We start from the raw sequence: 13,790 nt of genomic DNA, 5'->3' as shown, positions 1-13,790 counted from the left end.
AACATTCTGCCCTCAGAATGTTCTAATAGCCTTCTAGCCCTTCGTAGCTGGGCTATACAGGGTATTAAAGTCCCGCTGCCTTGTTAAAGTCCCTCGCCTTCAGCTCGGGCCTTTAACGCTGCAGCGGTCCTTTAATAGCCGGTATAGCCCGCTACCGCGGGCTATAAGGCTATAATAATATTAGCAACATAATGGTGCTCACGTCATCAACCTCTGAAGGATGAAAAACTGCGTTTGTCTTTCTGAGATACGTACTCATGATCTGAATGTCTCTTCAGTTATCAACCATCAAGCACTAAACTTAAGAAGCATACGGGTAAGCTAGGCCTCCGAGGTGGGTAGGGCGCCAGAGAGAAAAGGCATTCATAAGTTATATTGGGTGAAAATGTTGTAGCCAAACAATGTGCAAGGGCACTGGAAGAGTCACTGAATCATGGAAGGTACTGGGCTGTGACTGAGGGTGGCTCCTTTGAAGGGGCCCCAGGGCATAGCCTTGTCACCTGTGAGCCCAAGGAGCCACTACTAAATTAGGTAAGCACACTTGTAATTATTTAATTTAGCAGTGTTCCCGTAAACACAAATGTTGTGTTTACATGAACTCTGCAGTGTGCAGGTCTGCCCTCTCAGCCCCTCCACCAAACTCCTGATGGCTGAAGGGGGAGTGGGCTGAGGGGGGCTGAGTGATGAGTCACCTTGTAGAGTGTTGTTGAAAAACACAGTACTCTGTGTCACCTGGCACATGCACAATCCTTTTTAAGTTTTAAAGAAGATTTTATTAAAGTTCATTTACAACATGTTATCAACAAAGCATAGTATTGAGACTAATCTCAAGTAGAAAAGTAAAACGTCATATTTAAGAGAGAGCAGGAAAAGACAAGGGAGAGAGGTAGAAAAGAAAAAGGTAGAAGGCATCATCAAATATAGCAGAAGCAATTGCAATAGAAATGTAATCATTGCCACACAAAATTATACACAAAATTAAGAGTGCATCTGGCGTACAAAAACTCTTCCAATAAAGATATACACAATAGCTATAATTTAAACGATAAAAAGATGCACATAAAACCATTAGGAATGTCATCATGGGGGTTTGGGAACTTCTTCTGTACACGGACTATGTAAGGGTAGGAGTCGAGCAGACACATCTAAGAAATCTGTGACGGGGAGCCATAATAAATCACGCTTAATAGCAAGTGTGATGGGGTAAACGTAGGCTCTATCGAGTCTGTGATGATAACAAACTCCATACCACCAAGCCTGAAAGGAAACATTCGAGGTATCCTTCCAAGATTTAGTGATTTGCTGAAACGCTACAGCTAAAAGTAAATCAATAATGGACGTGTTAGTGGTAAGAGAGGACCATATGTCTGAAAGACTACCTAAAAAGATATGTGAAAGTGTAAGAGGGAAAGAAGTGGAAAAAATCCTATTGATCTGAGCCCACACATCAGACCAAAATTTATGAATCCTCGGACACTTAAATAACATGTGCTTAAGATCCGCCCCTGACGCTGAGCAAGACCAGCAAGAGGAGGGAATGGAAGGATCAATTGTATGCAATTTGACAGGGGTAACCAAAAGTCTGTTGTAAATAAAAAATAACGTTTGGGTCGTATTTGCTGCTCTAGAGGTTTTCCTTATCTTAGTCCAGACCCTATGCCACAGTGAGACAGAGAAAGTGTCTTCTACATCTGATTCCCAGTCCAATTCTGTTTTAGATTTATCGCTAGTACTAGTAGCGTCTCTCAATTTTGCATATATCTGGGAGGCAGAAGAAGAAGCCAGTAAGCAAGGGATAGAGAGAGGAGAAAAGTTAGTGTGAGTGATGGAATCAGAAAGAACATTATACCTACTTTGCAAAACCTCACGTAAAAGCTCATACTTAGATGCATGTGATACATGCAGAGAAAAACGAGATTGAAGGATAGAAAAGGGAATACATGTGCCCTTGTCAAACAATTGATGAGTCCAAAGTATACCAAGATCATGCCAATCCCTCCAAAAAAGTATCCTATTTCGAAGTTTAATAAGAGGATTATACCACAAGGGAGATTGTAAAAAACGCGAACGGTCATCTAAGCCAGTTAGTATGAGAGGAGAAAAAGTTTTCCGAGAATTTTTAAGAATAGGGAGAGAGAATTTATTGGGAATATGGGACAATGATACAAATTCTTCAAAGGTAAAAGGATGAAAAAAAGACGATTCAATCTCTACCCACAAAGGCCTTGACTGGGCGTCGGATACCTGCTCGGATAGTAAGGGGATAGAATGTTTAAGGAAAAATGAGGAATGATAAGAGGCAAAATCCGGAAAATTAACTCCACCCAACTGCTTAGGGCATTTAAGTTTTGCAAAGGACATTCTAGCCTTTTTATGTTGCCATAGGAATTTAGAGAGCGTAGAATAGATATTCTTATAACAAGACTTAGGAATATTAACTGGAAGGTTAGACAGGTAAAACAAAATAATGGGAACTAACATCATTTTAATCGAGTCTAGTCTTCCCCACCAGGATAAAAACAAGGGATGCCAACGAGTCGTAGAGTCTAGTAACAATGCTTGGAGGTTTTTAAGATTAAGTGCTACAGTGTCTTTAATAGAGGATTTAAACCATAGGCCTAAATATTTTATCTTAACCGGACTCCAATGAAAAGAAGAAGTCAAAAAGTCTGCATGAAAACAAAATTTATTCAGGGGGAGAATTTCGCATTTATCTACATTAAGTTTATAACCTGAGACTTTCGCAAAATTAAATACTTCAGATAAAAAGGATGGAATAGAGGACTGTGGATTGGAAATAAATAAGAGAATGTCGTCTGCATAAGCAGAAAGTTTCAAATACTTATCCCCATATGGGAAACCAGTAATATCTGTATTCATACGAATTTTTATCAAGAACGGTTCTAGCGCCAAAATGAAAAGCAGAGGAGAGAGAGGACAGCCTTGCCGGACACCTCTGAAGAGAGGGAACGAAGAGGAGACGAGACCATTGGCCAAGATAAAGGACCTAGGAAAAGAATATAACAAAGAGACATAAGCAAGAAATTTCTGGCCAAAACCAAACCAAACAAGAACTGCAAGCATAAACTGCCAGTTAACCCTATCAAATGCTTTTTCAGCATCTAACGCAACAGCGGCTAAAGAATGCTGATAGGAGTGGGATTTACTCAGCACATTAAAAAAGAGGCGAGTGTTGTCAGAAAGGTGACGACCTTTAATGAAACCACATTGTTCCTTACCAATTATGCTAGGTAAAATTTTATCAAGGCGGAGTGCAAGAATTTTTGCAAAGATTTTATAATCTAAATTGATCAGAGAGATGGGCCTATAATTTTTGCATAAAGTATGATCTTTATTGTCCTTAGGTAGGAGGCAAATTAAAGCCTCTTGAAAAGACCCTTCAGATTTTTTGGACGCTATAAAAAATGAAAATAATCGATGAAGTTTAGGAACAAGCAAATTAGCAAAATGTAAATAAAATTCTATCGTAAAGCCATCTGGCCCAGGAGCCTTACCTTTTTTGATTATTCGAATGGACTCTAAAATATCCTTAAAACCTATATCTGCCTCCAATGGGGCAAAGTCAGTGTCTGGAAACGAAGGAGGAGGAATGGAAGATAAATAACGATCAATATCATTTAACAGAGGAGGAGATTCCGGAGTATAGAGGGTTTGATAAAAATTAGTGAATTCCGCCAGAATATCTTCATCTTTGTGAAGAATGAGATTCGATGAGGAGACAATAGACTCAATTTTTGTGCGCTCTTGCTTGACTTTAAGATACTTGGCAAGAAGATTGCCTGCCTTGTTTTGCGCACAATAATATTTGGCACTGGATTTAAGTAGGATTAGGTTAGCAGATTCCGTAGAGAGCTTGTTAAAGGAGAGTTTGGCCTTAAGAAGTTTATCTAAATCAGACTGAGACTTAGTTAAATAATAAGAATGTTCTAATTGCTTAATTTGCGTATTAATTAGCTGTAAAGAGTGGGAAGCATTGCGCCTTTTATGGGAAACAAACGAGATAATGAAATCTCTAGAGGCAGCTTTAAAAGTATCCCATAGTACCTGAGGGGATATCAAAGGAGACTCATTTTCAGCAAAAAATAGGGATGAGAAGTCAAGGAAGGCTGGGGTGAATTTGGGATCTAATAGGAGAGAATTATTAAACCTCCATCTCCTGGTACCCTTTATGGGGGGAAGCAGATCAAGGCATAGAGAAACTGGAGCATGATCAGAGATTAAAATGGAACCTATTTCAGATCTGGTAATGTGTTGGATCAAGGCTTTAGAAACAAAAATGTAGTCAATCCGGGACTGTGAAGAGTGGGCTGGTGAGTAATATGTATATTCACGAAGTGTAGGATGGCAGAGTCTCCAAGAATCAACAAGGGAGCGTTGGGATATAGTGGATGTAAATTGAGTATGAATGGAGGATGGTGAGAAACGTGAGTGTGAATTGCGGTCTAAGAGGGGATCCATAACCATATTGCAGTCTCCTCCTAAAATCAGATAATCATCAGAGGATTGCATTAACGAGACTAATATCTGGGGCCAAAATAATTTATCATATGTAGAGGGAGCATACAAATTAAAAATAGTTAGAGGGATTTTATCAATTAATACAGATACAATGACCCATCTACCCTCAGAATCATTGGTTTGACTTATAAGTTTGATATTTAACCGCTTATGACAGAGAATTGCAACACCATTACGTTTCCCTGAACCAGGAGAAGCACATACATGACCTACCCAATTACGACGTAACTTGGCAACTTCAACTTCTTGTATATGGATTTCTTGTAACAGCACAATATCTCCTTTTAAATTTGCTAGATGAGATAAAACTCTTTGCCGCTTAATGGGGGAACCCAAACCCTTAACATTCCAAGTAAAAATATTTAACGACATCTAAATATATAGCTCATAACAATAATAACTCTTGTGTATAAGACAATCAAATAAATGAAAACTCAGACAATCATCATATAAAAATTGGAGAGAAATAACATTGACATGAGAAGAAAAATGAGAAGATGCAGCACAGAAGTTTAGGATAAGAGAATGAATGAAGATTAAGAAAATATAAATAGAAAGAGATAAGGAAAAACGAGAGGGAGTCAGAGATAAGAGAAGCAATAAACGCCAGGAACATAACTGAAAGTGAGATAAAAAGAAAACTAGGAACACAGTAGGAGAAAAAGAGATAATAAAGAGAATTAGAACAAGAGACAGAGAAACAACACTAGCAATATGTGTAATGTAACGGTAAGAAAAGAGGAGAGAAAAAAGAAACATGGAAGGAGGAGAAACTGAGAAAAAAGCCATAAGAGAATAAACATTACAAAACAACACCGTTATGCGAGGAGAGAAACAAAGAACCAAAAGACATGGTAAAAGAACGCAATATAATGTATCATAAAGACATACCACAGGTAAACATTGAGGATGGGGAGGGTGAAGCCACATAGGAAAAGGCAGCATACCAAGACGGACAACTCCAAGACTGACGAGGGTACGAAGGACGACGACCTCCAGGGACAATGAATAAGGCAGGAGGAAGGGAATCAATAATATATCTACAAAGGAAACAAGAAGAAAAAGTGTTAACCACCAAAGTTATGTACGGGACATAGAGAAGAAAATGCAAAAACCCAAGCATAACACAGAGGAACACAACAAAGGGCAATACGTTGGCCGGATTTACGATCGAGACATATCCATAGATTCATCTCTACATGTGCCCAAAAAATGTTGAAGAAGTGCAGGATCTTCATAATTAGTTGTTTTGTTTTGATACGTGACCTTGAACAGACATGGATGAAACAACCCATAACGAGCATTCAAGTTACGGAGAGCAGGCCTCATGTCCAAAAATTTCTTTCGGCGATCTGCCGTGGCTTTAGAATAGTCTTGGGCAAAAAATAAATTAGAGCCATTCCAAAGAATCTTTCCTTTCTGCTTGGCAGCTTGCAAGACTTTAAGCAGGTCGGTATACTCCAAAAAATATAAAATAACACCTCTTGGCTTCCCATGAGAGGACGAAGAAGAGGACGAAGCAGAAGAGCTCGGAGTATGACCCAGGCGGTGAGCTCGTTGGATGTTGAGAGGAGGTGTGGCAGGAAACCCGAGAAGCTTTGGCAAAAAAGAGCGGAATAATAACAAGGGGTCAGGACCTTCAATTCCTTCCGCAAGACCATAAATGCGTAGATTATTGCGCCTATTCCTGTTTTCCAAATTCTCCACTTGTTGTGACAGATGCATAATCTCCCTTCGCATAACAGGAATGTGATCTGTAGCAGCTTGAATAGAGTCAACATGAATTTCCAGGGCATCAACTCTCTTCTCAGTATTTGACCAATTATCCTCAAGTTGTTGGAGGCGAAAATTAGTCTCTGTCATGTATGGCTTAAGAGAGCGAATTTCATCCAATAAAAGTTCCATTGAAAGCGTAGGTGAAACACTAGGAGGAGAAGGAGGGTTGATTTTTGTTCTTTTACTCGAAGATGCAGAAGAGGCAGAGGGAATCTTAGAAAGTGACTTATTACTGGAGCATGAAGGAACGGAAGGCAGAGGTGCAGAATTAGTAATTTCAGAGCCGGGCTCTTCCACAGACTCCTGCAACACACTGTAAGGATTAGGGTCCGCCATAGACGAAGACTTGGGCTGCTGGGCGCCACCACGGCTAGTGCGAGGCATTGCCATACAATTCCAGAGATGGAACACCAAGAAATGCGGGTAAAATAGCTTGCTTCTGAAAAATTAGCCAATGAGGTGGAGGTGACTAACCTACTTCATTAATGTACCGAGAGCCAAAGTCAGTAATTTTATACCACGACGCCAGGAAGACATAGAAACCCAAATGCAAACAATTGGGGCCAAAAAACGCTCACCGTCAGTCACCTAAACAATGGATGTGAGGAGAGTCTTCAAGGACGAAACGCGGGAAACCGGCATCCAAAATGGCGGCCGCGGCGCTCACGGAGCCTCGATAGACGCAGGAACCAAAAAGCAGCCGATTCCGCTCTCATTTAGGCTGTATTGACGACTCAAATAGTGCAGGCAGAAATCCGGAGCATGATCCCACAACCTGGGAAGTTCGACATGAAGGAAGGCAGCCCTGGGGGAAGTCGAACGCACTACTCCGTCACGGAGCTCCGGTAGGCAGCGGCCATTTCCTTCGGCGTTCAAGCCACGCCCCCATGCACAATCCTTTTTATTTAGCAGATATATTAAATATGCCTCAGACAGTACAGTACATCTGCCAAGATGGGGCTCTCGGGGTCTCGTTAGGAATCATGGTTTGCTGGTTTCTGTGTCCTGCACCAGCTTCCTGCTCTCCTGCTGCCATGGAGCCTCTGAGGTGCCAAGAAAGAAGAAAGGTAAGTAAAATTAAATGATATCGTGTTTCTCTGCATATGTGTGAGTGAAAGTGTGTTTTTGAGTGATTGAGAAAGAATGAGATTAAGTGAGAGTGTGTGTTAGTTGAATGTGTTTGAGACAGTCAATGAGAATAAAAGCGTGAGAATCAGTGAGTGAGTATAAGGGAAAGTGATGGGTGAATAAAACAGAGTAATTTAGGATGAGTGAGGGGGAGATTGCGAGAAGGAGTGGGAGTGAGCCAGGGATGCCTCTATCAATGGTGCAGCAGGTGCAGTTGCACCAGGGCATATAGGCTCTGGTAAACTGCACCGGCTGCACTATTAAAGTAGAACCCCTGTACTCAAGGAGCTCAAATCAGCGACCCTGTAAACAAGTAGTTGTGAGTGAAGGTCAGTGATTTTGAAAGAATGAGTGCTTGCAAGTGCGTTTGTGAGTGGAAAATAGTGAGAGTATCGGTACGTTTGTGTATGAGGGCAACCAAGGAAAATGAGGTGAACCCATGTCAAGTATTACCCCCATCAGTTTCAGGTATCACCAGCCGCCACAGCCTGTGACCATTGAAACTTCTACCAAAATGACACTGAAAGTAAGCACATCACAGATATAATATGGACTTATGCCTTTTCTTCTCCAAGAGAAATACAAATGAGTGATATATACCAAGAGGCAAGGTTCATAGAGCAGGCAGTCTTATCATTTATCCAAAACACTAAACCGATTTTTACATTTGCATATCACCGTCTCCGTGCTGCCATTAGGGTGCTTTTCCCTACATTTCCGGAGGAGCCTCCTGCATTTAATGCCCTGCAGGTGCACCTCACTAACCCATCCTGCAGACACCTGGTCACAAGGCTATATAATATAACTCAGAGACAAACTGGCACAAGAATCCCTGGCGTTGGCACACTGGAAAAACTCTCTAGACCCTCCATTGTCATTGGAAGATGGGTAGTTCTGTTGTACATTGACGAGGATGCTGACACCCAACTGCAATTTGTGCATCGTTCCTTTCAAATTTTTACAACAAATTTATCACACACTGATCAGATTTTCACAAGAAGTTCATAGCGATAGCATTATTACTAGCCAAAAGATATGTGGCAATGACCTGGGGTGGGCGAACCACAACTATATTCCAATGCTGGATAGCAGATATGACCTACTGTAAGACTGACATTGAGATATACATGGATGAGCTACCGCTAATGTCACGTCCAAGGGACATATGGTGACTACTTGTTAAATAATCCAGATGTGGATGTGTACAGGTGCTAATTGCGTGAATGAGGGGAGGTAAATGTATAAGAATACATAAGTAGCAGAGCATCTGTTATTTATAGAACTAAGTGTAGACATGTTGTTTGTGTAATGTGTTTTAACTCGAAAAAGACAATAAAAAAATAGACATAATAAATGATTAGTTTTTACCTTCTCAGATTCTGTTCTTAGGTATTTTTGTATTGACTATATTTTTGACAATATATGAATGCAATTCAGTATTTTTGAAAAACTGTTCTTGTTAGTCACTGTACTGAAAAGGCATGTATTTTGCATGTCTGAAACTGGCAGAAGACAATCCGAAGTCCATAAGGAAATACAAATCTGATATTTCACACAATATCCACTCCTATTCAGTCAGCCCTGTACCTTGCTTGTGTGTGTTTAGGGTAAGAGGTTCTGATCGAGGATAAAATTTAACACTAAATAGTCTGATTTTGATAAATCCAAATTATTCACTTTAAATAACATTCTTGTTTCCATTTTTTAACCTGTGTTAGTCACTTAACTAGGAAAATCATGGATGTTTTTTAAGGGTTGCAACCCCTATCTTGCCCCTTGCTAGCCCTGGCACTGCCTTTGCGACCCCTAGCCTCAGAGGTGGCAAAATCAGTGCCAAGAATATATGGTTGTCTCGCATTATCAGAGTCAGGCTCTAACCTCATTTTTATTACATTAATAATGAATAATAGTTTATTATTGACTACTAGTGTAATAAAAATTGGAGCAGCCAGATCTGGACTGTTACTGGCATCTTAGATAAGAAAAATAAAGTGGTCTTAATGTATGCTTTGTGTGTACATGTGGGTTAGAGCGAGTTTGAGTAAGAGAGTGTGTACATGTGTGAGCATGTATGTTTGTATATGGGATCGTGAATGTGTGTATGTGTCAAAATGAGTGAGTATGTATAAGTGAGTCAAAGTAAGAATGAGTGAGAGAGTGCGAATGAGGATGAGAGTGAGAGCACAAGAGTGGGTGAAAATGAATGAGTGCAAGTCAGTGCTAATGATAGAATGAGTGTGAGTAAGTGAATGTCAGTGAGCATGTGTTGGACATTTACATTTGATAGGCTGTACCTAGCATGCTGCTTGGCTTATAGAAGCACCCGTGGCAAAATGTTGGCACTGGAATACTGTAGTGTACTGTACTTGCATATGGGATACCCTCGGCAAAATGCTACTGCTAGAACTCTGTAGGTAACTTTTAGCATGGAGCACCCATGAAAGAATGACAGCGCTGGAGGACATTCTTGTCCAAGTTGGCACCTGTGGCAAATTGCTGGTGATGGCACATTGGAGGAAGTTCTTAGCCTTCGGGAATTCAACTTTGGCAAGGTTATGGGGTCATCCATGACAAAATGTGGTCCTTGACATATTAGACATAACATTTGACATAAGGGACCTCCATAGTGCATGAGAAGCAGTATTAGGAACATTCTGGCACAGGCATATTGTATGTATTGTTTGGTTAACAGGGGCCACCAAGGCAAAATGCTGGCCCTAGCAATGGAGGTAATTTTTGACATAACGGGGCACCCATAGGACATTAAAAAAAATAACTGGGTGAACTCATGGATACTGTCAGATTTCAGTAGCTTGGCACACCGAGAAAGGACTTGAATATTTTGTGTTTTTTAGAGCCTATACCTTTTTAGCAAAATTATGTGAAAATTGTGCATTAAAATGGGAAAAAACCTCCACTCTTTGTTCTTCCCTAGAAGAATATATAATATTCATTATGCAATTATGTAACTTCAGCAATGTTAAATATTGTAATCTCATCAGCCTTAAGGTTATGTAATCACTTTTTAGGGACGATGCAGGGTCAAAGGTCATGTGATGTCACTTCCTGTGACATCATTAAGGTAAAAGGGTATATGATGTCAGTTCCCCTACCCCAGGCATTTTGGTGAATTGATGTCCATGAGGAAAACCCAATATTTTTGTTAGTCAGAACGGTTGTTATTATTTCAACATTCGAGGAAGTTATGGGTAAGGAAAAGCGGAAGAGCTGGCATGAGCCAACAACCCCTCAATTCTCAGTACAAGGCCCAAACAGCCCAAGCTTGTCAATTGTCAGTCAGAGGTGGTTGAGTGAACTCGAGATTTGTACCCGGATTCAATACTTGTTGTTTTCATCTGTCCAAGAACCATTTGTCTTGTTAAATTGGTCCTCGTTGAACTATTATAAACACAGTCATTCTATTGTCACTGCCGTAAGACAACAGTGAAAAAGTAGAATAGTCACAAGATCCTAGGAAAGAATGTGACTTCGTGGTGATTTAAACAAAAGACAGAGTTTCACTGTGAATGTTTTACTGATTAGGTTTTTTCGACGTGACTGTAAAAAGAGGGAACATCCGAGTGTTTACCAGTCGTCAGATTCGCCATCTCGCGCTTGCCATTGACAAAGGTTTCGCTTCTGGAATGGTAGGAGTGGAAATAATTCCTTTTTGTGACCTCCTAATAATTTTCCCACTTTCTCCTTTTATCTCCCTCTTTGGTCTTGGAAACGTTTCTTCTCTGATTGTATATTTTGCTCAATTGGGGCGCACATTTTGACTTACAACTTCTATTATATGCATCTTTGATTATGGCATATAGTTTACCAACTCAGATAATTTATTATTTTAATGTAAATTTAATTTGCTTTTCTAAGTATTTAATGCATTTTATGACAATAAAACTCTGACATTCAAGGAGCAAAGGAGAGGAGCTGCGTTGTGCTGCAATGCCTAAACCATGGCACATTTTGATTCTTGTTGACTAGATTTGGGGATTTTTTTTTTGCATGTTTTTCTGGTATCTTGCAATGTATCTTGCAATGTGTATTACACGCCATTTGTTCTTGAATATCTTTTAAATGTAAGCCAGTTTGTGTGTTCTTTGTTGGCTCCCATCTGTTTTATTGACTTCATCAAATCATTTTCCCTTTCAACTGTCTGTATTGTTTGTGTTAGGTAAATGTCTAGAGTTTGCCTTGTTTCTCATTAATATCCCATGTCAAAATAACATATGCTGCTTTATTTAGCATAAGTGTAGCAGTGAGTGGGCTATTAGTGCGACCTACAGAGCCCTCAGAGCTGTCCCCTTATTACGTAAAGCATCAACTGCATCACCTGCTCCTGGTGGTCCATTTCTAGGCATTAACTGTCCAGGAATGGAGTGAGATCGGAGGACAGCCCCCATCGCATCCTATCCAGGGTTTAGAGCATCTCTTTTCATTGTGTACCATTGAACCACAAGCTGCACCCTGATAATTCACACCACTCTAGTCAACTCTCCTGTACGTGTGACACACTCACTCATGATTGATACTGCCAGTCGCCACCTAGATCTCACACCCAAAGGCCAACCATTCCCATACCTTCCTAGAATCCTATTTTCCCTTTGGGACATAAAATGTTCTCTGGTTATCTGTGGGTCGCAGTGAGAGGTAGTTCTTTCTGTTAGCGTATAGCAGGAGCTGCATTACCAGGAAACAAGCGGCTGTCGCCTTATTTATAATTTCATATGAAAATGGACTCAGTCAGAGAATATAATACTACATTGTAAGCAAATGCCTTCAATTTTACACTCTGTCTGCAGACCAAATCCTATTGCCAGAGATACGTAGAGCTTCAATAAGCATTTCTGAAAACAGACATCAGCCCCTAAAAATTAGACCCACCCTACAGTTTAGAAATTACAAATTGTTGCTTCTCCCTGAATTTATAAAGTTCAGGGATGTATTCAGTCTCATCTTATTCTCTGTCATTCTGGCCTGCTTGTTGCCAAATGAATTATGCTATGAGGCATGGTTGTGCGTCCGGTTTCCTAGAGGAAACTAGTTTCTTGCACGAGTGCATTGATTCACTGGCCCAGTAGTTAGTCATGGATATTACTGGTCCTTCTATAATTCACTTGTTTCCTGGCTTTTCTATCAGGAAATGAGACAGTTATGGTTTATGTGTAGCTCCTTTATTTGTGTCACATTTCAGTGATCTGTGGAACATATGCATTGTTATATAATCACAAGATTAGAAAATTACATTTCCAAATGAAGCAACAGGGCTTGAATCACGGAACTTGGACCTTTCATTGAATATCTAATGCTGTCTCTCTGTAACCCAGGCTTTTAAGTGGAAGTGGCCATGCATTAACATCTCCTGACCTTCTATGTTTGGGGACTTAGGATAACTATGGGAACCTTTGCGAGCTACAACTGCATGTACATCCCAATCGATCCGTAACTCTAGAATCTGTCAGAACACCTGGGGACACCGTTACCTTTAACCCGGAAGGCAAGCCTGCTGAGGGTGCAGCAACAGGATATGCGGGACTTTCCAAAGAATTTGTTGTCCATGTCAAGGTAAGAGGACAAGAACAGGATTTATGTGTAAATATTGAAAGAAGAACAAGGCAGATTTCTTTTCACCTGTTCCGTGAGATTGCTGTTTGAAGTTTTCACATGCACATCTCTTACGCTGTGCTTGCAAAATCTCTTATAAAGTACAACAAAATCTTAAAAGGAGCTTAGAGCCCCCACAATACTAACCTTTGTTTGCCGAGTTGGTTCCTACATCACTCTTGTTTCCTTGCTTCCTATTAGTCAGCATCGCCTCCTTGCCTCTGACTTCCTTGTGAGCTTGAGGCTTCGTCCCTGTCGTGGAGCATGGACCAAGTACAGCTTCCAGTGTCAGTGTCCTTCCACTGTCCAAAAGCTCCTGCATGCGCAATTTCTTTTATTACCTTTTCTGCATGCACTTTTAAAGAATGCATGTCTCTGCAGTCCCTCTCCTTCACCCCGCGCCCCACTCCAAGGTGTCATTCCACCTGCTGACCGTCAGATCTTTTTAACCTACCTTCCTCCCTCCATCCATTCTTTTCAAAGCATCCCCTACCCCTCTCCATTTTTCTCTTTAACCCATCCCACTGCTTTTGAGAGGCATACAGTATAATATGTGAGGCACGTGAGAGATACTGGATGGAACCTTTTTTTATATTGCTTCACGTTGGAAAAATCTGCTTTATAAGAATTAAGATGCCTGCGAGGCGGCTTGCTGTATAACATTCGTCTTCTCGCTCTGTACCATTGGTGTAGGCGCTGGCTGTGTTATTCAATTTTGTACAAGATTTGCCTTCGCGGCT

The 13,790-nt window shown here is 40.6% G+C and overlaps 1 protein-coding gene across 1 annotated transcript in view; it reads left to right on the top strand.

Annotated features, from left to right (window-relative positions):
* RP1 (RP1 axonemal microtubule associated) overlaps window positions 1-13,790 on the top strand; it is an 859,010-nt gene that overhangs the window by 747,224 nt on the left and 97,996 nt on the right. Inside the window, exons 13-14 of the mRNA XM_085605615.1 lie at window positions 10,987-11,090; window positions 12,835-13,011. Coding sequence (XP_085461741.1) covers window positions 10,987-11,090; window positions 12,835-13,011 — 281 coding nt within the window. The remainder of the gene's footprint in view (window positions 1-10,986; window positions 11,091-12,834; window positions 13,012-13,790) is intronic.

The sequence above is a fragment of the Triturus cristatus genome, chromosome 5_1 (genome assembly GCF_964204655.1).
Source record: "Triturus cristatus chromosome 5_1, aTriCri1.1, whole genome shotgun sequence".
NCBI classification, from domain to species: domain Eukaryota; kingdom Metazoa; phylum Chordata; class Amphibia; order Caudata; family Salamandridae; genus Triturus; species Triturus cristatus.
This window is presented reverse-complemented; position numbering and strand designations above follow the sequence as displayed.